The sequence below is a fragment of the Gracilinanus agilis genome, chromosome 4 (assembly GCF_016433145.1).
Source record: "Gracilinanus agilis isolate LMUSP501 chromosome 4, AgileGrace, whole genome shotgun sequence".
Lineage (NCBI taxonomy): Eukaryota > Metazoa > Chordata > Mammalia > Didelphimorphia > Didelphidae > Gracilinanus > Gracilinanus agilis.
The window spans coordinates 91,584,285-91,599,256 of record NC_058133.1 but is presented as its reverse complement, the minus strand read 5'-3'; the positions used below and the strand labels follow the sequence as shown (position 1 = coordinate 91,599,256).

Below are 14,972 nucleotides of genomic sequence, written 5' to 3'. Positions count from 1 at the left end.
TGGGTATAGGATGAAAGCATATTTTATCTGTTAATAGTACAATGATCCCTCACCTATTGCAGGAGTTATGTTCCAGAGACCCCTGTGATAGGTGAAAATCCATGAAGTACAGTCACTGAGCTAATCAGCACCTAGGATACAGAACACAGCCCTATGGTTGGTTGCCTTTCATTCTATCAGTCAATAGTGTGCTGTGAACAATCTCACATTGGCAAACTTGTGCAAGCAGTAGTGGTGTACTGCATTTCTATTGTTATAATACGGCATTCCATCTGCAAAATCCTGCAATATAGCGAAAACTCTATGATACAGAATTATATCTATATTTTTTAAATCTGCAATACAGCGAAGCTGTGATAAGTGAACCCTCCATATAGCAAGGAATGCCTGTAACTAGTTTTTGAAGTGTTCTTACATATGCTAATTAATTGAATACTCTCAATAATCCTTTATGTTTAGGCAAACCCTTATTTTTAACTTTGCACATGAAGAAACTGAGTCTCCAAGAAGTTAAGGAAATTGTACAAGGCCATATATTTTTTCTGTTACTCTGAACTTCCTTCCTAATTTATTGTTTTCTGTTCTTAGTGTTGTATGTTTGTGTTTCTTGTTAATTTATCATACCAATGATGTCTTGTATATCAATCTTTCAGCAAATGTTTAATGAATGAGGTTACTTGTCTAGAACTAAACTAGGAATTTGGAGTAATACAAAAGAGGTATAAAAAATATTGTCCCTGGCTTTGTGGAGCTCATTGTAATTAAGGAAGCAGTGTTAACAGCTCTGAAACAACTAAAGAAGGGATGCAAAATTCTGTAGCACAAGAGAGAGCTGAGTTAACTGTCTATTTTACATTTATTTTCATTTTGCTCTGTGGTTACCTCTTCAAATTCAATGTGCTGAAGATTAAACTCATCTACCCAAGCTGTTTTCCAGGAATGTCAATACTATTGCCAATTTTTTAGAGGAGAAACCTTGGAGTTATTTCTTATTCTTTCTTTCACCCTTCATATCTAAGTACTATAATTTCTTTCTTTAAAACATCTCATGTCCCTGGCATTTCCTCTCCATTTCTGCTGCCACCATCTTTATGGAGGGCCTAAAATAACTTCATCCTTCATCCTTAAAATTACTATAATAATCTTACTAATAATCCCTTTGTTTTTAGCTCCTTTTCTGTTCTGATTATCTTGTACATTGAATCCAGCTTACTCTTTCTAAAACACAGCATTTCTTATTTTATTCCCCTATTCAGAAACCTTTATTGGCATCCTCAGACTCTGGCCTGATTCTACTCATTCTCTAATGTGAATTGCTTTAATTAGGCCAGTCTCTTTATTGTTCCTTCAAAATGCGATCTTCATTTTTTCTTCCATACCCTTGCTTTTCTATCTGCTTGGAATGCCAAAATTTTTTCTTTTCTGTAAGTTTAAATCTCATTCTTCTTACAAGGTTCAGCTCAAGTCTCAATTTCTCTGTGAAGTCTTCCAGACTACTGAACCCTTATATTGTCTCCATCAGAGGTATCAAACCTATGGCCACTGAGAAACGGTTACAAAATAAAAATACAGTACAATACAATAAAGTTAATTTGTGGTTTTCTAAGTCAATATGCTCCTCCTTTCTGTTTGAGTTTGATACCACTTACCTACACCACTCATTTAAATACTTACTCATCTATTTCATAAAAATTTTGATAGTGTAAACTCCTTAAAGGCAAGCACTTTGTTTTACATAATTTTTCCATCTTCCACATAGCTCAATACAAAGTAAAGTCCTCTAAGGAAGGCCGTTTTTCTGTTTCTTTTACATTTTTCCCAGAATAATTAGCTAGTATAGAGATTACTTTGTTGACAGCTGTTGAATTATTAATGCTATCGGCAGGGTGATGTAAGTAGAGTGAATTTTGGGTTTGAAGTCATTTAGAACTGAGTTCAAATTCCATCTCCTACGCATAACAAGTTGGGCAGTCTTGAGCAAGTCACCTAATCTTCTTGTTCCTTAGTTTCCTCATCTGCAAAAATGGAAATGAAAATTGAACTTGTCTCAGCTTGTAGTAAGGCCCAGATGACAATTTGTAAAACTTTATGAACTTTCAGTGTTACAGAAATGTTAGATATGATGATGATTTTGAACAGTGTATTAAAAAGCCTATGGAAAGGTAGCAAACAAAAATAAAAACATCAATTAGATCTGTAAATGAGTTCCTATTTGGTAATTTACATTTCTTTGTAATTTCTAAGGTTTCCAGAACACTTTTTTTTCTAAACCTTATGAATTATGTAATATAAATATTAGCTCCATTTTCATGTAAAGCTTAGAAAAATAAAGGTGACTTACCTACGTATGACAGATAGTATAGAGCTTGATTTTGAACCCAGGTTCTTTCCTGATTATAAGACTATTGTTTTATACAATGTTGCTTCTTGTTCTTACTTGAGTTTAATTTGGGTCTTGATTATATGTTTTTTAAAAGTTGATGTATGCAATAGAAACTGGTAAAAAGGATATAGATTGTTATTTTTCATTTAAGAAAGTGGGCATAAATATAAGATGAAATTAAATTTAAAAAAAAGTCATAATGACTGGTTGAGAGCACCACTGTCCTCATTACCCAAATTTGGGTACACAACCTTGTTGTGATTATTTACTCTCATTCTCCTGTTCCCCACATTTCTATCTACAATATTTCTCATGTCCTTTCTTCTCCAAAACCTTGGCTGCTGTCCAGATTCTGGTCCTCTAGGCTGGACCAGTACTTTAGCTTCCCAATTGATTTGCTTTTTTGAAGTCTCTCCCCCCTCACTTCCATCTTTTGCACTACCACCAAAGCAATTTTCTTCAAATATAGGCTTAATCATGTTTCTCCTGTTCAACAAACTCCAGTGAATTCCGGTTACCCAAGGATCAAAATATAAAATCTTCTATTTGGCATTTGAGCCTCCTGGCTCTCTCAATCCACTGAGCCTGAAGCTGGGGATTCTAACATAGAATCCGTCCCCAAAAGAGTCTGTGTTCCACAGTTGTGGGTAGGAAGGCATATTGGTACACTGTTGGTAGAAAGATGAATATGTCCAACCATTCTGGATAGTCATATGTAGGAAAAATGACACAATTGTTCATACCCTTTGGTGTAGCTAGCCTTCAACTGGACATATACAAAAGGCTAAAAGTAGCCAGAAAAAGAGAAGACTGGTTAGAGGGAAGGGTGGAAAATGGCTGATGAGGGTATTGTCTTCAAGTATTTGAAGGGACTGTCAGGGAAAAGGGACTCCAGAGTCAGTCAGCTGGCATTTATTAAATACCTAATATGTGAGGGCAAGCTGGGTGGCTCAGTGAATTGAGAGCCAGACTTATAGATATAGGAGGTCCTAGGTTCAGATCTGACCTCAGACACTAACTAGCTGTGTGACCCTGGGCAAGTCACTTAATCCCTGTTGCCTAGCCTTTATGACTCTTCTGCCTTGGAACCAATACATAGTATTGATTGTAAGATGGAAGGTAAGGGTTGTTTTTTTTTTGTTTGTTTTTTTTTAAGGTTAAGAATTTATAGTCTATTTCTAGTTTTATTTCTCTCTGGTTTTATTTCACTTAACATCTTCAAACACGTGACTAGACTTGACATTTCCAGTTACGTCGTAAAGGGCCTTCTTGTTCAGGTACATGTTGGACTTCATGGTGCCAGGTCCTTTCTTATTCTGAGATACATTGAGATTTAGAATTTAATGCAAATATGTTGAAAGATTGTTTGCAAATAAATAGTCTGGAGAAATTTATACAAATGGTGACAGAATAAAATTTTGAAGTTAAACGTTTTTTGATATTTTAAATATAAAAACATCAGTGTCCTCAGCAACTTGTATAATTGGACTTATGTGATAATAGTTAACAAACTGGATGTCTGAATCAGAATCCCAAAGGTTCTTGGCATGCTGAAGCATTGGTCTGAATCCACTAAGATGAAATTCCATAGGATAAGATATACATGGCTACAAAAAATAAACTTCACAAATGTGTCTCATTAAGATGAGAAAGCTTAGATAGTATATGAAAAATATGTGATGGTTTTTGTGCGGTAGAGGCTCAATGAGTCAGCAACTGTGATGTGAATTTCCCCCCAAAGTTATTATAGTTTTGAGCTATGTTAAAAGGGACAAGAGTTCAAAAAATAGGAAGGCAATGGTTCCAGTGTACTCAATCTTTTTGTCAGATCTCATCTGGAATATTGTAGGCAGTTTGGGGCATTGTAGTTTTAAGAAGAAAATTGATAAGCTGGAGATTTCCCTTCTGGCTCCAAGTCTATGATGTTCAAATGACCAGAGAGGAATATCTAGGCTGATGAAGCGCCTTGACTCCATGTCATATTAGGATTTAGTTGAAAGAATTAGGCATATTTAGCCTGAAGAAGTGATAGCTTCAGGCAGGACATGATAGTAGAAGTATTTGAAGGTCTGTCATGTGGAAAGGAGGATTAGATTTGCACTGTTTGGCCCAAGTTCGTAAAACCCAACTATAGTGGATATCCCCTTTAGGTTTGATATCAGAAAAAAACTTATTAACAATTAGAGCCACCCAAAAGTGGAATTACCTTATATTGAAAGTGGTTTCCCTCTCCTTGGAAATCTTCAGGCAGAGACTGAATGAACTACCTGTTGAGTATGTTATGATGGGATTCCCTTTCATGTACTGTTTGTACTAGATTCATCCTGATGTCCCAAGTTTCAAATTCTGTGATTTTATGATAATACTTTAATAGTTGGAAAATGCTTTGCATATATTATCTCATTTAATCATCCCAACAACCCTATAAGATAGATACTATTATACTCATTTTATAGATGGGGAAACTGAGGCTGAGTGGTTGAGGGACTTAACTAAAATTATATAACTGCTAAATGTGAGGCAAAATTTCAATTCATGTCTCAGACTCCCAAGTTAAGTACTTTATCTACCACCTATACTACATTAGCAAGTCAAGTAATGTGTACTTTTTAGTTTTTAGATTAGTAGTATATAGTTCAACCACTTGATGGCGCCAAATTCATTTTTAAAACCTGAGATTTTTTTTTTTTTAGAAAACCTAGCCTAGGCAGATTGATAGGTTTTTCTTTTACAAAACTTGCTTTATTAACTAGAACATTATTTTCATAAAGGTTTGATTACATTGAAAAACATAATTTATTATTCAACATTTATTTTAATGATTTGCCTGCTATGTTCAAGCTATTGTGTTAGGCACTGTTGGAGGTGTAGTAGAGATAAAGTAGACTTCATTGAAATGATAAAGATGCATATATAAAAAAAGAGGTATATAAATCATGATAACATACAGTAGAATGTATTTAGTGCTTTTATAAGAGAATTATAATATGCTTTGGGACTTTAAAAGAGGGGAAAAGATCAGTTCTGGCTAGGGGAATTAGGAAAAACTTCATAGAAGAGATGACAACATAACTTAGTCTTGAAAGATGGTTAGGATTTTGACAAGCAGAGATGTCGTATATCACAGGCAAATGGGAGTAACAAATACATCTCAGAGATCAGAACATCCATATGCTATGTATTTAGAGAATGGCATATAATCTAGTTTGGCTGGAACATAGATGGTGGAATAAATATCAGTGTGGTGCCTTAAGTAGAATACTTTGAAGTCTATATTTGGGACTAGGACTTAGGGAGATAAGTCAGGATGTTGTAATAATCCAAGTTAAAGGTTCTGAGGTAGCAATAGTGGTAATGAAAATTGCAAGGAAGAAATTGGAAGCATGGGACATTATAGCACTGAAATTGAGAGGAAGTGACAATTGATTAGATGTTGGAAGTCCTAAGAGAAAATGATAATTTTTTTGAACATTAAGGAATGAATATTTTGTTTTTAAACTGAAATTTCAAACTTGAATAACAGAATTTTGATGACCTTTACAGAGAAGTTAGAAATAGTAATAGGTTTTTAGAAGAAGAAAATTTGGTTTGTATTTTCTGGGATTGAGTGGCATCTACTCAGATATATCCAGCAGGTTATAAGAAATGTTTATGGAGCTCCAGAGGGATATTATGACTGGGAAATGGATATTTGAGAGGAATCATTATTGAATAGGATGAAGCTATGAATTTATATGAAATGGCCAAGGAAAATTTGGAAAAAAAAAACTTGCATATTTTTCTTATACAGAGCCAATTCTTTTTTTCTCTATCTTATGTTGACTAAGTAGACTTTTTCCTTTTTAAATGTTTACTGTAGATTACAACCTGAATTTATATTTGTTTATGCTTGAGTTCCTCTCAGTGTTTGATAGGAAGTTATTCATAAAGTAGACTTTTAATACATAGTGGTTGTTTTGTTACCATACATAGTAAATACAGTCAATTGTGAACTTTTGTAGGGGTAATGTTCGTAGAAAATGATGTGAAAGTAAAAAATGCAAATGTTAATACACTGGCACAAGGGAAAATAGGGGGTTAGATTCTTGAGACCACCAAAAACTATAATCTTTCACTAGAGATTACTGAAAATAGATTTTTCTACATGTAATTCTTTATAACAAAATATTAATTCTGATAATGTACACATTGTAAAATATTAGTACACAAAAGAAAATTGATAAAATGCAAAACATTTTTCTTGCTACTAATTCCCTAGAATTCTGTCATCTTTTGTATTGTAAGATTAAAAATTAATATTCAAATACTCCAAGTATTATATTTTATAAAATTTATTTATAATAACCTGAAATAAGGGAAGAAAAGCCTCAGTAAAGAAACCTAGGTTTCCCAGCTTCTTACTGGGGGAAAAAAGAGAGAAGGCAGGGTTACCTACAACTATATAAAAACACTCAAGGATGCTATCTATGTAGATGAAAGGAAAAGGATACTGGGTAATACTAAAGTAATTCTGGGGAACGTAGTCTTGGGGTAGAACATTCTAATTACACAGTAGAAATATCTCAATTATAAAAATTTTCAAAGATACTCATAATATATGAAGTCTATAGTACTGTAGATATTGTACTACAAATAAAATAATTAAAATTAAAACAGTTTTTAACATGAATCATTCCTTCTGCTTTGTTAGAAGGTGGCAATGAGGGCATTGTACTGTATACAATATTGCTATAAAACTCTCTACCTTGGCTTTTCTCTGAAAACCAAGGGAAGGGTTGCTGGGACATTAGTGACTACTGTCCAGTAAGACATCAAGCCTGGGGGGTGGACTCCACATCATTTTCAACATTGTCTTTCATGGCTTGTGGATCAGGTTGGAGATGAAGGATGCACCAGCTTGATCAGATAAACCAGGAGTATAATTGCAACACAAAACTTGAGTTTTAAGGGCAAACAATGAAAATATGCAATGAACACACAGGGGGCTTCTTTACAGCGGGGGAGTGGACAAGCCCAGTGACCAGCCTAGTAAAATACTCATCACTCCACAAACTCAAGTGTGTCACATTTTTCTTTTTTTCTACTGCACATAGCCTCAAATATATATGTTTGCCAACACAAAAGTGAAAATGAAGTCACTTACAAAACCATATGAATGCTTAAAGATGCAAAAATTAAATGAACTAATGTTGAAGATTGACTGTACAGTATTGATTGTAAGTCCTCTTCCACTTCTTTCACATCCTGCTTCTTAGAGAATCAGACATCTGAGTTTTTATTTTATTTAGCAACCTTCATTAATTATTAATTGTAGGGGTTTTTTATTTTTATCATAAAGCATTTAAAAAGTGTTAATTAGCAAAGTTAATTGGAATTTAGCTTTAGCACTTCCATTGTAGTCAACAAGTATTTATTAGTTCACAGGCATTTATTAAGCATTGTTAGCTAAGAGCTGGATTTATTCAAGTATAAGCAAAATATAATACCTGCCCTTAAGGAACTAGAATTCTAATATGGGAAGACAATACATAAATAAGAGCCAAAAGGTGGAGTTGGCATGGTGACAAAATCTGGAGGCTAGTAAGACTTTGAGAAAGAGGAATGATGACAAGCCTGGTCCCCTTTCCAAAGTGGAGGCTCTGGAGGAATTCAGCAATGAGAGAAAAGGGCAGAGGTGAGATGACAGCTGAGATGGAGAGTCCAGAAAGTTAAAAGATTAAGGAAATGAATAAAGTCAATTATGGCAGTTCTTTGAGTTCCAGAAAAGTCACATTTTGAGTGAAAATATTTTAAGGAAAGGTAATAGTTTAAAGTCGTTATTCTTTTGTTTGAGGCCCTAGGGCAGTGATGGTGAACCTATGGCAAGCAGAATGCTCTCTGTGGGCACTCAGCTGCCCATTCCTTTCCCCAGTTGTTACTAGAAAGGCAGAGGGACTCAGGTGGAGCTACTCCCTCCCCCTCTCCAGTGTGCCTGATGACATTTTTTCACATCGCCTGTCCCTTTGGCCCAGCAGTCCAATAGGAGTGCTTTCTCCCTGCCCTGTCTTGGGTAAAGTGGGCAACTCACAGGCAGCAGAGCTGGAGGGGAGTGGAACTCTTCGACCATTCCTCTCTCCTTCTCTATACTCATTGAGGGCATTCTTCACTTCACCTACCCCTCTGTCCAGCATCCCAATGGGAGTGCTTTCTCCCTCCCCTGTGTGGGGTTAAGGGAGGGCTGGGCATGCCCTGCACTTGGTCAGGGGGAGGGGCATGGCACCCACTGGGGGGATCAAGCACTGCACTCAATCTGGGGTGGGGCGGGGCCAGGGCCCAGCACTACATCTCTAAAAGGTTTGCCTTCACTGACTTAGGGATAAGGGAGAATGCTTCATTTAAAAGATGATTTTTTAAAAACCTTTAGCAGCCTACCAATAACTCCTAAGAGAAAGTTATGTTTGTTTTGTTTTGAGTGTGGTCATGCTTAGCAATTATGCAAAAAAATACATATGTGTATGGAAAATAAAGGAGAAGAGAAAGTACTCAAGACATTAAATCATAACACTTTATTAGGAAATTATTAGGAAAATCAGAATCAGAAAATGATTTAACTACTATCTAACATCAGAATATGGTTTTATCACATAAGTTCTGTTTACTGCTTTGTCAGGCATATTCAGCAAGGGTTAAGTGCCACTTGCTGTGGTCAACATCTGTATAAGGGTATCATGGGTAGTACAAAATATATATATATATAGTCCCTGTCCTAAGAAAGCTTATAATATTTTTAGAGAAGAACTGTTTAAGAGTAGTTTAATGATATTATGGGGCAATATGCTACACAAGAGCAGCTATGTAACCCAGCAGATAGAGTACCAGCCCTAGAGTCAGGAAGAATCCTCTTTCTGAGTTCAAATCTGGCCTTAGACAATTTACTAGCTGTGTGACAGGGTGCAAATGAATTACCTTTTTTACTTCAGTTTCCTCATCTACAAAATGAACTGAAGAAGGAAATTGTAAACCATTCTAGTATCTTTGCCAAGAAAACCCCAAATGGGATCATGAAGAGTCAGAAACAAATGAAAAAAGCCTGAAAAAGATACCATAAGAGACAGATTTTAAAATATATCTTGTGGACTGAAGTCATTTAACAAGCATTTATTAAACATTCACTGTGTACCAGATGTTATACTAAATTAGGGAGAAAAATTTAAAAAATATGTCTTCCCTCAGCAAGGTCAGTGGAAAAGTAGGAAGATAGGTTGTGAAAGGCTAAACATTACATTTTGTATTTGATCCTGATGGTAATGGGAATCCACTGAAAATTATTGAACTAGAGAATTGATAAGGGCATCTATGCTTTAGGAAATTTACTTTGGTAGCCGAATGGAAGATAAATGGAGATTGAGGCAGGGATATCTGTTAAGAGATTTTTGGAGTAGTTCAAAGGTGAGTTGATGAAGGTGGAGGAGGTTGTGTGAGTAGAGAGTAGAGAATATATAGAATGACAATAATAGGAACATTGGAAACAAGGTAGAGTTTGAAGAGAAGGATAATGAATTTTGCTTTGGATGTACTGAATTTGAGGGCCATCTCAAATTCAGGATGTTCAAAAATGCAGTGGGTGATGTAGTACAGAGCTCAGGAAAGAGATTAAAATGGTGATTCTTATCCTTTTTTGTGTAGTAGATGTCTTTTTAGTTTGAAGAAGCCCTTGGATCCCTTAGTAAATGCATAAAATAGATAGGATTACAAAAGAAACTAATTTTACTAAAATGTAGTTACCAAAAAAAAATTCTTTTAAGTTTATGGGCTTCTTTAAGATTTCCCAGTATTGAGAGGAGAAAAGGGTCTCAGAGTGGTGCTTTGAAGGACAGAACACTAATGGTTGGTGAGATCGTTCTGTTTTTCTTCTGTGTTTCTACTCCCATAGTTCTTCCTCTGAATGTGGATAGCATTCTTTCTCATAAGTCCCTCAGAATTGTCATGGATCATTGCATTGCTGCTAGTAGAGAAGTTCATTACATTTGATTGTGCCACAGTGTATCAATCTCTGTGTATAATGTTCTCCTGGTTCTGCTCTTTTCATTCTGCATCAATTCTTGGAGGCCTTTCCAGTTCACATGGAATTCCTCCAGTTCATTATTCCTTTGCACACAATAGTATTACATGGTGAGATTGTTCTGGATGGAAACCTCTAGAAAAGAAAATTGAAAAGTGTAATAATACAGAAAGAATAGTCAATCTGATAGAAAAGTAGAGTGTAATATTACAAAATCTAGAGAGGAAAGGTATCCAAGAAATTGAGTATGATTGAAAATGATGAAGAACAATGAAGATTGAGAAAGGGCCATTGAATTTGTCCATGAAATGCCAATTGGAGTTTAGAGAAAATAGTGACCAATTGGTCTGTAAAATTATTAGAGGGAACCTTTATGAAGGAGATGGCACTTGAGCTGGATTGAAAGATAAGAATATTCTAAATTTGGGTAATAATATCAGTAGTGGTGGGAAGAAGAGTGGAATTTATTTCAGAATTTCAGAATGGAACCTTGAGAAATAATTTTCTGGGCACTGTTTTTTCAGATTTTGAGATCACAAACATATTCTGTGAATTGCATGTACTAGTATCCCAGATTAATTGCCCAAAGGGGTTATGAAAGAACTAAAATTAATTAATTTAATTAATTAAAATTAATCAATTAAAACTAAATGTCTTTTAAAATTATATTTTGAAGGAATCCCTATTCCTCAAGGAATCCAGAAAGACTTTAAAACATAATTTGAAAGCCACTGTTTTAATGGACTGTGACTAATCTTTTAATTAAGTATTGGTATAGCAATAATATTTCTCTTTTGTTTGTATTAAAGGTAATAAATAATGCTTGTGCAACTCAGGCCATAGTCAGTGTATTATTGAATTGTACCCATCAAGATGTCCATCTAGGGGAGACACTTTCAGAGTTTAAAGAATTTTCACAAAGTTTTGATGCTGCAGTAAGTATGACACATCATTTTTTAACATCATTTTGGAGGTGAATTCTAATTCTAATTTACTTAATTTTTAAAAAATATTTTAGATGAAAGGCTTGGCATTAAGCAACTCAGAAGTGATTCGACAGGTTCACAACAGTTTTGCCAGGTATCGGGAATTTATGTACATAAAGACTAGTTATTTTAAATATTTTATTCTTTCTTTAACCTTTATCTTTTGCTTGCTTTAGACAACAGATGTTCGAATTTGATGCAAAAACATCAGCAAAAGAAGAAGATGCTTTTCATTTTGTTAGTTATGTTCCTGTCAATGGAAGGCTATATGAATTAGATGGATTAAGAGAAGGACCAATTGATTTAGGTAAGCACATACTATTATATTGCTAAAAACAATTTAAATTGGCTAATTTTTTTTTATCATGTAATCCAATCACATTTTGGATAAAATTTGAGTATATTATTTTCCTAATTCTGTTTATTTCATTTTACAGTAGTTCATATCTTTGTATCCTCCCCATTAGATTGTGAGGTCCTTGAGAGTAGAAACTATCTTTGTATCCTCAGCAATTGGCTCAATGCCCAGCACTTAGGAAACACTTAATCAGTGCTTCTTAACTTTCCATCTTTGATCTTCTTGGTGTACATATCTAATAATGGAATCTCTTGAGTTAGATTATTGACATTTAGTCACCTTTTTAAGCATAATTTCCAAATTGCTTTCTATAATGATTGGACCAATTCACAGCTCTACCAACAATATGTTAGTGTTTTTAGTTAACTTTTACTTAATTTCTTAAAGATGTACTTGCTTGTCATTTAGTTAAGAATATAAGCATTCAAGGGCAGCTGGGTAGCTCAGTAGATTAAGAGCCAGGCCTAGAGATGGGAGGTCCTAGGTTCAAATCTGGCCTCAGACACTTCCCAGCTGTGTGACCCTGGGCAAGTCACTTAACCCCCATTGCCTAGCCCTTAACTACTCTTCTGCCTTGGAACCAATACATAGTATTGATTCTAAGACAGAAGGTAAGGGTTTAAAAAAAGAATATAAGTATTCATATTGTCATTTTATATTAAAATATTTTAAATTAGAATTAGGTTCTGAATATAGATAAATTGTAACTTTAATATTCCCATTGGAGATTACACCTTTCTCCATAACATTTTTGTAATGCTCATGTTCTTGATACATTAAGATGATACTGCTTATTTTCTACAAACTGATCTTGCCAAAGTTTACAATGACCTTTTAGTTGTAACATCTAATTGCTTTTTCTCAATTTTCATCCTTCTTTACCTTACTATAGCATTTGAAATTGTTGGCCACTCACTTCTGATTACTCTCTCCAGATTTTCATAATCCTGTATTCCTGTTCTACCTTCTCAATCTCCTTTGCTGACTCATCATCCATATACTACCCCTTAACTATGGACATAGTTCAGTTCTGAGCTACCCTCTATTCCACTTACTCTCTCCCTGGTTGATGTCAACAGCTTTTGTGGGTTTGTTATTCATTTTTATGTGGAAGTCTCCCAGAACAATATATCTAGCTTTAGATGTCTCTCATGAGTTGTTCTGCTACACCAGTTGCATAATAGACAAATTTAAAACAAGAGGTCTTGAACAAATCAAACTGAACATATGAACAATAGAATTTGTTTTCTTCCCCTGCCCCCTTTTCCCCCTTTTATTCCCCAACCACCCCTTTTCTGAAATTTCTTATTTCTGTCAAGGGCACAGCTATCTTTGTAATCTCCCTATTGCCTCAAAGATCATATTTTAGTCTCCTCTACTTGGCTTTTAAAGCTCATCACAATTTAGTTCCAACTTATTTTCAAAGTTTATTTTTGTATGAAGATAAAATAAATATTTACCTTTTGTTTAAGATCTCAAACAGTTTCCAACTTTAAAATTTCTATATTTAAAAGTTTTATCACAATATTAATGCTATTTTGTTGATTCTTAATTTCATTGAACTTGATTTTTCCAGTATCTGGATTTTCCCATATCCTTGAATTTCTTGTCTCCTTTTATCTGAACAACTGCCCATACACATCAAAGGATATATTGAAGAAATAAAAGATGAAACTCATCAACCAGATTTTCCCACCTTATTTATTGCTCTGCTAATAGGTTAGAATTTAGAAGTAAAGTTAGATTTGAAGTTACAGGTAGAAATTAGGTTTATGTTTTATATTTCCATGTTTTTTCTTGGGCCAAATTCTCATTTTGTCTCTGGTCTTAGTTACTAAACAGACAGTTCACAGTTAAAACTACAAGTAGTTATGTTAAAATTTTTTTTCTTCCTACCTTTTTCCACGTGCAGTTGCCTTCATTTCTTGAAAAGAGATATTTTTAAATCAAACTGTCAAGAAGTTTTGATGAATTTTTTGATACCTTATTTTACTTAATGCTTTCCATTTTGCTTTAGGTGCATGTAATCAAGAAGATTGGATTAATGCAGTAAGACCAGTTATAGAGAAAAGAATACAAAAGTAAGTGTTCATCTAAATCTCGTGGGAACCAAAGTCTACTTTTAAATTTTAGTTTAGAAAAAAAATTCATTCAGGAGTATATCTCTTTTATTTAAAAAATAATTTTAGTAAATTTAATGCCATTTAGGATTAACATTTCTATTATATAAAATCCCTTAATTTTAAGTGGTTATATGTCCTGTTTATAAGGAATAAAAATACATGCTCTGACATAATAATATGTTGTGCTCGTAAATAAAGTTATTTCTTGTGCAGCTACATATATTTGACAAGAATTTATCTGGTAAATTAAGCTGGCTGTATTGTACATAAAATACTTTAATAAAATCTTTTAGGAAATGAAATTTAGTAAAATTCACTTAGGGTTGTTCTTTTAACTGTTTTTTGTTTGCTTGTCACTTTAGGTGTTTGTTATTCATCCTTGCTCTGAACAGACTCTCTTTTTTAGGAACAGAATAAAAGCTAGAAATTTCAGAATAGGATGGAACCGAACACAAACACAAGATACTATCCTGGTCTAGAAAATTTTGCAAAAAATCTGCTTTTAACTCTTATCAAGAGAATATGGGTCAAAAAAAAAAAAAAAAGAGAATATGTGTCTCCCTCCTCTCCCCCCATATTTGTTTTCATCTTGTTCTTTGTGATAAGGAGAATGGATAAAGATATGTATTTCATATCATAAGCGTTTTGATGAAAGATGAAAAGATTTGATCTAAAATCAGATTCAAATTTAATCCTATTTGGAATTTGGTTTGTCTGTAGTCAGATTGTTCTTATTTGTGAACCTTTAAAATCTGCTTATACAGGTTATCTGATTTAAGATATTTGTTTTGCTTTCAAAGGTAATTTTGAAATAGGTTTCTGTAAGACCCCTGTATCTTCAGGGGATACATGCTAAGACCAACTGTGAATGTGTAAGTGAACAACTGTATTCCATGGCTTCTCCTCCTTAAAAAAAAAAAAAAAAAGCCAACCCTAAGAAAGGGTGCTTCCAAATTGAAGCATTAAAAAACCACCATCCGGGCAGCTGGGTAGCTCAGTGGATTGAGAGCCAGGCCTTGATGGGAGGTCCTAGGTTCAAATCTGGCCTCAGACACTTCCCAGCTGTGTGACCCTGGGCAAG

The 14,972-nt window shown here is 34.3% G+C and overlaps 1 protein-coding gene across 2 annotated transcripts in view; it reads left to right on the top strand.

Moving 5' to 3' along the window:
* The window catches only part of UCHL5 (ubiquitin C-terminal hydrolase L5), a 39,088-nt gene that overhangs the window by 11,151 nt on the left and 12,965 nt on the right, over positions 1–14,972 (top strand). For both annotated transcript variants that reach the window (XM_044674422.1, XM_044674421.1), the window contains exons 4-7: positions 11,234–11,359; positions 11,443–11,504; positions 11,587–11,717; positions 13,786–13,849. In XM_044674422.1, coding sequence (XP_044530357.1) covers positions 11,234–11,359; positions 11,443–11,504; positions 11,587–11,717; positions 13,786–13,849 — 383 coding nt within the window. The remainder of the gene's footprint in view (positions 1–11,233; positions 11,360–11,442; positions 11,505–11,586; positions 11,718–13,785; positions 13,850–14,972) is intronic.